The 10,000-nt window shown below is 45.2% G+C and overlaps 1 protein-coding gene across 5 annotated transcripts in view; it reads right to left on the minus strand.

Moving 5' to 3' along the window:
- nrxn3a (neurexin 3a) overlaps positions 1-10,000 on the minus strand; it is a gene marked incomplete at its 3' end in the record, with an annotated part of 238,564 nt that overhangs the window by 195,565 nt on the left and 32,999 nt on the right. For all 5 annotated transcript variants that reach the window (XM_084045369.1, XM_084045370.1, XM_084045368.1 and 2 more), the window contains 3 exons: positions 9,887-10,000; positions 9,290-9,437; positions 1,134-1,517 (listed from right to left, as the gene is read on the minus strand). The exon at positions 9,887-10,000 is cut by the window's right edge and continues 180 nt beyond it. In XM_084045369.1, the coding sequence (XP_083901495.1) occupies positions 1,134-1,517; positions 9,290-9,437; positions 9,887-10,000 (646 nt within the window). The remainder of the gene's footprint in view (positions 1-1,133; positions 1,518-9,289; positions 9,438-9,886) is intronic.

Genomic DNA, 10,000 nt, shown 5'->3' on the forward strand with positions numbered 1-10,000 from the left:
AACAATGTTTCCTACCTCGTTCACAGATGTATAACAATGTTTCCTACCTCGTTCACAGATGTATAACAATGTTTCCTACCTCGTTCACAGATGTATAACAATGTTTCCTACCTCGTTCACAGATGTATAACAATGTTTCCTACCTCGTTCACAGATGTATAACAATGTTTCCTACCTCGTTCACAGATGTATAACAATGTTTCCTACCTCGTTCACAGGTGTATAACAATGTTTCCTACCTCGTTCACAGATGTATAACAATGTTTCCTACCTCGTTCACAGGTGTATAACAATGTTTCCTACCTCGTTCACAGATGTATAACAATGTTTCCTACCTCGTTCACAGGTGTATAACAATGTTTCCTACCTCGTTCACAGGTGTATAACAATGTTTCCTACCTCGTTCACAGATGTATAACAATGTTTCCTACCTCGTTCACAGGTGTATAACAATGTTTCCTACCTCGTTCACAGGTGTATAACAATGTTTCCTACCTTGTTCACAGATGTATAACAATGTTTCCTACCTCGTTCACAGGTGTATAACAATGTTTCCTACCTCGTTCACAGGTGTATAACAATGTTTCCTACCTCGTTCACAGGTGTATAACAATGTTTCCTACCTTGTTCACAGATGTATAACAATGTTTCCTACCTCGTTCACAGGTGTATAACCAGTGGCGTGCACAGACATTTTGAGGGGCAGGTGCTCAAGTAAATTATACTTTTTTTTGTTTACTTGGTCTGCTCTTTTTTCCCTCTACACCTATACCTCTTTGCCAAAAATAGCCGATCTACAAGCCCACAACGCCTCGCAGCGCGAGGCGTTGTGAGCTTGTAGATCGGCTATTTTTGGCTAAAGTTCTCCTCAGAAAAAGGGATGCTAGGTTTCGAGTGGTTATGGTAAAAAGAAAAATCATATCACATAAAGATTTGGCGGACCCCCTGTAGTAACTCTGAGGACCCCCTAGGGGTCCCGGACCCCCTGTTGAAGACCCCTGCTGTAAACTGGAAAAAAAAAATGTTTTCTTTTTTTCAAAAGGGCACTTCTGGTCAAGAGGGCAAAGGGCAGGTGCTGAAGCACCACCTAGAGTCTATCTGTGCACGTCCCTGTGTATAACAACGTTTCCTACCTCGTTCACAGGTGCGTGACCAGAACCCCGTCCCGGTGCAGTCGCAGATGAAGCGGTTCCAGCCCTCCTTGCAGACGCCGCGGTTCTTGCAGGGGGCGCTCTCGCACTGCTTCCCCGCTTGCTTGTTGCAGGACGGCTTGATGCCGGCGCCGTTCTGCGCCTCGGCGATCTGCCGGATGTCCTTGCTGCGGCCGTCGATGAAGAGGTCGCGCACGCAGCCCACGTAGCCGTAGCTGAGCATGGCGGTCCACAGCTCGGTGGGCAGGATGAGGCTCTGGCGGTCGGCGGGCAGACCCCCCAGGTACATGTCGCCCTCCAGGTCCAGGATCTCGCTCTCGCCGCTGGCCGTGAACGGGGTGCGCCGGCTGTTCACCGAGATGGTGCCTGCAGGGGGCGACAGAGGGAGGTTAGAGAGTAGTGTAGTGTAATGTTTGTCGCCATCTGTAGAGGGCAGCAAACTCCCCAAAGTGGACTGGTTTCAACCTGGTGTCCCTTGGTCATTATAGAGTTCAGTCAGATAACTCACAGATAGATTGAAACAATATTATAGAATGAGAATACAAAGTGTGGATGTAATATTTCATCTTGGCGTTCAGGCTCTGCTGCATCTTTCTCCCTGCTCAGCACACTTTAGACAACCATCATTAACCATGAAGAGCAGGGAGATAGATATATAATAACAACCCCCCCATGGGGAACAGAACCAATAGCAGAGCCCACTGGTGGTGCTGGGGTGGTGGTGGGAGCAAACGCCGCATGACAACAACCATAACACACAAAGCGGAAGGAACGCAGACTTAGGTGAGCTTAAGTAACCCGCCCAATTGGTCAGCTGATTGCCACGTCAGTGTATGACGTTGTATACAGCCACATAATGAGCATGGACGTAACCTCTCGGCTGTATACTGCCTGTATACAGCCACATAGTAATGAGCATGGACGTAACCTCTCGGGTGTATACTACTAAAAGTAGTTTTTAATGATTGATTTTCATTCATATGAAGATATTTCAAAATATGTGAAATGTCTTAGAAAAATAGCCAATCGACAAGCTCGTAGAAAATAGCTCAAAATGTGCCGCAGCACGACCATAGCTGTAGCTATTTTCACTATATATGAAAAAGTGTTTAATTAATAATATAAATATAAAAAGCTTTCGGTGCCAAGAATCTCTTCCTAGAAATGTAGTGGAGTCAAAAGTACTATATTTCTATTTGAAATGTTGTGGAGTGAAAGTCATCAGCTTGCAAAAAACAAAAAACAAATACTCCAAAATAATTATAGAACTCTCCATGGTGCTGAAGTATGTAGTGTACTAGATAGGAGCTATCCATGGTGCTGAAGTATGTACTGTACTAGATAGGAGCTATCCATGGTTCTGAAGTATGTACTGTACTAGATAGGAGCTATCCATGGTGCTGAAGTATGTAACATACTAGATAGGAGCTATCCATGGTTCTGAAGTATGTAACATACTAGATAGGAGCTATCCATGGTTCTGAAGTATGTAACATACTAGATAGGAGCTATCCATGGTGCTGAAGTATGTAGTGTACTAGGTAGGAGCTATCCATGGTGCTGAAGTATGTAACATACTAGATAGGAGCTATCCATGGTGCTGAAGTATGTTACATACTAGATAGGAGCTATCCATGGTGCTGAAGTATGTAACATACTAGATAGGAGCTATCCATGGTGCTGAAGTATGTAACATACTAGATAGGAGCTATCCATGGTGCTGAAGTATGTAACATACTAGATAGGAGCTATCCATGGTGCTGAAGTATGTACTGTACTAGGTAGGAGCTATCCATGGTGCTGAAGTATGTAACATACTAGATAGGAGCTATCCATGGTTCTGAAGTATGTAACATACTAGGTAGGAGCTATCCATGGTGCTGAAGTATGTAACATACTAGATAGGAGCTATCCATGGTGCTGAAGTATGTAACATACTAGATAGGAGCTATCCATGGTGCTGAAGTATGTACTGTACTAGGTAGGAGCTATCCATGGTGCTGAAGTATGTAGTGTACTAGGTAGGAGCTATCCATGGTGCTGAAGTATGTAACATACTAGATAGAACTCTCCATGGTGCTGAAGTATGTAACATACTAGATAGAACTCTCCATGGTGCTGAAGTATGTACTGTACTAGAAATGTAGTGGGGTGAAAGTCATCAGCTTGCAAAAAACAAAAAACAAATACTCCAAAGTAATCATAGTAAATATACTTAGTCACTGTCCTACACTGGTTGGCAGTGTGAATCACTAGGTGACACGTTTGTATGTTGTTGTTTTTTTTTCAGTTCATATTTAAGCCTATTTATGAAGTAGTCAATAAAAAAACATGAATCATTTATTATCTAGAGGGTGTCAAGTGATCTCTTTTTGCGTGCGTGCGTGCGTGCGTGCGTGCGTGCGTGCGTGCGTGCGTGCGTGCTAATCGTACTTAACATCCTAATAGTGAGATGCAGTAGTGTAGTGGAAAAAGTAATAAAATGTTTTACTTAAGTAAATACTGCAGTGTAGAAATACTCTGTAGAAGTAAAAGTATTACTGTAAAAAAAAAAAAAAAGGTATTCCTGCTCTGGAGGAATGACGTCTCACATGTGATTTTAGAAACACAGATAATTGCTCAGTAGAGAAAACAGCTTGTTATCCAGATTCACATGATTCTGTCTTATCATAGAGTCTACATACACTATGCTGTCTGTCTCTCAGCTGTCTCTCCTACACTGTCTGTCTCTCCTACACTGTCTGTCTCTCAGCTGTTCTACTGTCTGTCTCTCCTACACTGTCTGTCTCTCAGCTGTCCTACTGTCTGTCTCTCAGCTGTCCTACTGTCTGTCTCTCAGCTGTCCTACTGTCTGTCTCTCAGCTGTCTTACTGTCTGTCTCTCAGCTGTCCTACTGTCTGTCTCTCAGCTGTCCTACTGTCTGTCTCTCCTACACTGTCTGTCTCTCAGCTGTCCTACTGTCTGTCTCTCAGCTGTCCTACTGTCTGTCTCTACTACACTGTCTGTCTCTCAGCTGTCCTACTGTCTGTCTCTACTACACTGTCTGTCTCTCAGCTGTCCTACTGTCTGTCTCTCAGCTGTCCTACTGTCTGTCTCTCAGCTGTCCTACTGTCTGTCTCTCCTACACTGTCTGTCTCTCAGCTGTCCTACTGTCTGTCTCTACTACACTGTCTGTCTCTCAGCTGTCCTACTGTCTGTCTCTACTACACTGTCTGTCTCTACTACACTGTCTGTCTCTCCTACACTGTCTGTCTCTCAGCTGTCCTACTGTCTGTCTCTCCTACACTGTCTGTCTCTCCTACACTGTCTGTCTCTACTACACTGTCTGTCTCTCCTACACTGTCTGTCTCTCCTACACTGTCTGTCTCTCCTACACTGTCTGTCTCTCCTACACTGTCTGTCTCTCCTACACTGTCTGTCTCTCCTTAGTCTCGCGTAGCCAGACCCCACAGAAAATGAAAAACAGCGACCTCTGCTTTTCTGATATTCTGTGGAGTCTGGCAGGAGTATAATGTTAGACTAGAGCGCAGGGAAACACCGGTTTCATGTCTGCCTATAGCGCATCACTTCCGGTTGGTGCGACCATGTTTTCATTCCCACTAACAATATTTCTACACGGAACACTAACACCACTTCTCCCAGAGAACATGGATGGTTTTGGTTATAAGCCCACTTGTTTCTATGATGAAAGAGTAATTTAAAATGTGAATATCTTTCCGTGGTTTTGTCCGCTCCGAGGACGCTATTGTTAAATTAGTTTCGGCTAGTTTCGAGGGGGGGAGGGTGGATAATGGTGGATGGACACGTGAATCCCGCCCACTACATTTGATTGGGTAAAGCGCGGCCCACTTCCTGATCTGAAGGCACGCCCACTTGTAGCCAATGCGCACTGGTTAGGACGAACCGCTCCGACAGATTCCACCGCAGGTCGGAATCTGTTCTTGAGAGATTAGTCTCTCCTACACTGTCTGTCTCTACTACACTGTCTGTCTCTACTACACTGTCTGTCTCTCCTACACTGTCTGTCTCTATACACTGTCTGTCTCTACTACACTGTCTGTCTCTACTACACTGTCTGTCTCTCCTACACTGTCTGTCTCTCCTACACTGTCTGTCTCTACTACACTGTCTGTCTCTCAGCTGTCCTACTGTCTGTCTCTCTCAGCCGTCTCCCTCTCAGCTGTCCTACTGTCTGTCTCTCAGCTGTCCTACTGTCTGTCTCTCCTACACTGTCTGTCTCTCAGCTGTCCTACTGTCTGTCTCTCTCTCTCAGCCGTCTCCCTCTCAGCTGTCCTACTGTCTGTCTCTCATACACCGTCTCACTCTGATCTTCAAGCTCACAACGTGACCCGGATGCCACGCTTGTAGATCAGCTATTCCTGACCGTTCCCGCTACGCAGCACCATGAATACCATCAGAGAGGAGAGCTACACAGAGAGGAGAGCTACACAGAGAGGAGAGCTACACAGAGAGGAGAGCTACACAGAGAGGAGAGCTACACAGAGGTGATACACTTCACTGTTCTGTTGATTTACTGCAAGTTAACCAGAGAGAGAGAGAGAGAGAGAGAGAGAGAGAGAGAGAGAGAGAGAGAGAGAGAGAGAGAGAGAGAGAGAGAGAGAGAGAGAGAGAGAGAGAGCAAACAAAAGCAGTAATGGGACCCCCACTGCTAGATGGGCTTATCGTTATTTATGTCCTCAGTGTGTGTGTGTGTGTGTGTGTGTGTGTGTGTGTGTGTGTGTGTGTGTGTGTGTGTGTGTGTGTGTGTGTGTGTGTGTGTTTCACAGCACCAGTTATCACAGTGATACAGTGCTGCTTCTGAAGGGATGTGGAAAGTTTGAACAAAGAGATCAGGGTGTGTGTGTGTGCGCGTGTGTGTGTGTGTGTGTGTGTGTGTGTGTGTGTGTGTGTGTGTGTGTGTGTGTGTGTGTGTGTGTGTGTGTGTGTGTGTGTGTGTGTGTGTGTGTGTGTGTGTGTGTGTGTGTGTGTGTGTGTGTGTGTGTGTGTGTGTGTGTGTGTGTGTGTGTGTGCGCGCGTGTACGTGGTGGTGCCGGCAGGTAATCAATTCTAGTAATCTCTTCTAAGGTGACAGTGGGCTGTCTGCATTTATAATGGCCTCTGAGACGCACGCGCGCACACGCACACACGCCCACGCACACATGCACACATGCACACATGCACACACTCACGCACGCACGCAGCAAAGCATGCAGACAGTTTTAGCTGTGGACGTCCGTCCGTCCGTCTTGCTCCCATGGTGGGTTGGTGTTAAAATGAGTTGTTGTCTAGTGGTGCAACGCTATCTGAGGTTCAGTGAGAAAAGTCCATAGCTGGTCTGAAATCCAGCGCAGACATGTCCTTCTTATTTACAGGGCCGTGTGATACATGGGCATAACGGTCGGATCGGCGGTTCTGGTCAACCGCGTATCCAAACGACTCGGCGGCGGGTCGCATCACACTCCCTCGGGGTGTGCGTCTGGGGGGTGGGGTTGGCTCACTCATGAGCTGCCGTTCCTACAGAACGGCTCTGATGCGTGAACTCTCACGAAATTCCCGCGTCTCGCGAGATTTCGCGTGGAGCGCTCCCCCTCCTCTCATAAGTGACAAACAGCCCATGTGTGAGTGCCAGGACACTACATGGAGACAATTCGTGTGATTTTTTTTTTTTTGGAGCGACAAAAATAGCCGAATGAGCTTTATGCTCTAGGCTCCATTCTAGCTGTGGGAGGGGTCTGCCGAATGGAGAACAGGGGCTTCTATGAAAAAAGTCAACTGTATCAGGCATGTTGGTGACTGATTATAGGCAGATACAATCCACATGTATTTTGGTCTGGATCTCTCCTTTAATGTCCTATTTCATACTTTATTGTATAACAGTGTTGCACAAAAAGTAGCACAAATATCAAATCTACGAGTTCAGGAGGCGTGGCATGCTGGGGTGGGTTGAATCAGACGTTTTATGATCAGTGGGCAGTGTTACAATGCTGAATTGGAACGTGGTTGCACTGTATTTTAATGACGTGACGCGCACGTCGCTTAACACCTACACCACAGGTCACACAATGGACAGTTAATATGCATCTATAGGCTCATTTCTACGTTAATCCACCAGGTGTGAGTCTGGAGCCTTTGTAACAGGGACGTGCACAGATAGACTCTAGGTGGTGCTGCAACACCTGCCCTTTGCCCTCTTGACCAGAAGTGCCCTTTTGGGAAAAAAAAAAAAAAGTTGTTTTTCCCTAGGGGGTCCTCACAGTTACTACAGGGGGTCCGCCAAATCTTTATGTGATATGATTTTTCTTTTTACCATAACCACTCGAAACCTAGCATCCCTTTTCTGAGGAGAACTTTAGCCAAAAATAGCCGATCTACAAGGGCTTGTAGATCTGCTATTTTTGGCAAAGAGGTATAGGTGTAGAGGGAAAAAAGAGCAGACCAAGTAAACAAAAAAGAGTATAATTTACTTGAGCACCTGCCCCTCAAAATGTCTGTGCACGCCACTGCTTTGTAAACTTTGTTGAGGTGTGAATTTAAAGTAGTTTTTAAATCTATGCGTGTGCTCCTGGTCAAATAGGTTCCTCCTGCACGGCGTGCAGGGCCGTCCAGTGAGCATTGCACCCCCTGTCAGTGGCCGTGTTGGAAGTTGCAGGTGTAATCAATCAGGACCAGTGTTGATTTTGTCAGCAAATTTTGATTTAGTTTAAGTCATAGTCTTTTGAATAAAAATTCCATTTAGTTTTAGTCATGTTTTAGTCATTCTGAAATGTTTTAGTTTTTGTCTAGTTTTAGTCGACTAAATCTACAGTGGATTTAGTCGACTAAAATGTATTCTGGCGGTGCCTTGATGGGGTCTTAATAGCTGATTTTACAATTGGTTGCATGCTGAAAATAGCCGATCTACAAGCTCACAACGCGTCGCGCTGCGACGCGTTGTGAGCTTGTAGATCTGCTATTTTCAGGGCGCAACAACTGAACGCAACCAAACATAAAATGACTCATCTTTTAGTTCTACTGGATCTCTTCTCCACTCGTCCCTCCAGTTTAGTCTAGTTTTTATTTGTTGACGAAATTGTCAATATATTTAGTCATAGTTTTAGTCAACTTAGCTTAGTTTTTATGTAGTTTTTATTTAGTTTTCGTCAGTGAAAAAAGGTAGTCGACGAACATTTTTCGTCTTAGTTTTAGTCGACGAAATCAACACTGATCAGGACCAATCAAAGCGTCACTGTTCATTAGAGCTGGGCTGTGTCAGGAAGAACAAACCTCTGACGTCCTCGTGTGGAAGGAGCTACGGAGTAACAACTAATCTACAAGACCTTAAACACACAGCTGAGAGCACAGCATATGATGTTAGGAGGAAATAATAGATGCAGTGAGATGAAGTGTTTCTCAGTTCATGATGAAATGGATACAGGAGAGGTGGGCACTAGGGACATCTGGGCACGTCTGTGTTAAATTGGCTATTTTTTCCAAAATGTAAAAAAAAAAAAAAATGGAAAAGGTTAAGTAAAGTATACATGATTAGAAATTATTAAGCATTTGACAATTAAGGTCTAATGTTTCTACACTGACACTAAACATGCTACAAAACCTGTATATCCAGTCATTTTGGGCATAAACAAGAAGTTGAAGGATAACATTTAGTCTGATAATGATGTACCGTACATGTTCACATCATCTAAACTTTACATTACTGAACTCTTTCAGTGCCAGAGTATTTTCATAAAGTACTCCCCCAGTGCCAGCAATTTTTTGTTTTTTTTTGTTTTGTTATTTTGTAATTTAATTTTCAAACAGCTTGTCTATATGCAGTATGCAACTCATACGACAGTTCTACCAGTAGAGAGCAGCAAATCGAGCCATTGATCACCTCGTTGACTCGCTCGCCCCCTCCCAAACAGGCTCGCGTGACATCCGGTCATAACCGGATGTTTACGTTTTCGACAATCTCTGATCGGGTTAAAATACGACGTTATACACGACTACGATGACTGATCGTCACCCGGACCAAAGAGAATAGACGTAGACCTCTCCGTTCGTTTTTTCTACCGTGTGAAAAACCGTGACTTTCCCTATTCTGGCCGAAAATGACTGCGGAAAAAAATGAGAACCGGAAACGGAATCAGACAGACACTGACCTGAGCGGCCGTCTCTCTGGATGTCCACATGGTACCAGGCTCCGTCGTTGACCTTGTTCTGCGTGGCTTTGACCTTGATAGTCCCAGAGCCCATGTCCAGCAGGAGGTACAGACTGCCGTCTAACAGCTCCACCGCAAAGAAATCCACCTGAACACCAAGAAACACAAAGAAATCCACCTGAACACCAAGAAACACAAAGAAATCCACCTGAACACCAAGAGAAACACAAATAAATCCACCTGAACACCAAGAAACATAAAGAAATCCACCTGAACACCAAGAGAAACATAAAGGGCGCCATCTCGTGATAGTGTTGCTGGGACAGTGTCGATAACAAAGTCGATTTTCTCCTGAATGGTCTCTTTGAGAAAAAGCCATTTTAGTGTCATGATGTTGGGAATATTGAGTGGCTTGTGACAATCAGGTCCAATATTTAGTCCAGGGTCTTAGGGTTAGGATACGTACCTTGGTGTTCTTCTGGCTCCGTGCGGTCTCCTTGCGTTCCTGAGGTTTTAGGGTTAGGGTTAGGGTCTTAGGGTTAGGGGGTTAGGGGTTAGGGGTTAGGGGGTTAGGGGTTAGGGGGTTAGGGTACGTACCTTGGTGTTCTTCTGGCTCCGTGCGGTCTCCTTGCGTTCCTGAGGTTTTCCGTGGGTGAACAGGATGAGTCCGTTGGGCTCGGTGGTGCGGAAGTCGAAGGAGATGGAGCCCAT

Source organism: Gymnoscopelus microlampas, assembly GCF_963454915.1.
Source record: "Gymnoscopelus microlampas genome assembly, chromosome: 20".
NCBI lineage: Eukaryota > Metazoa > Chordata > Actinopteri > Myctophiformes > Myctophidae > Gymnoscopelus > Gymnoscopelus microlampas.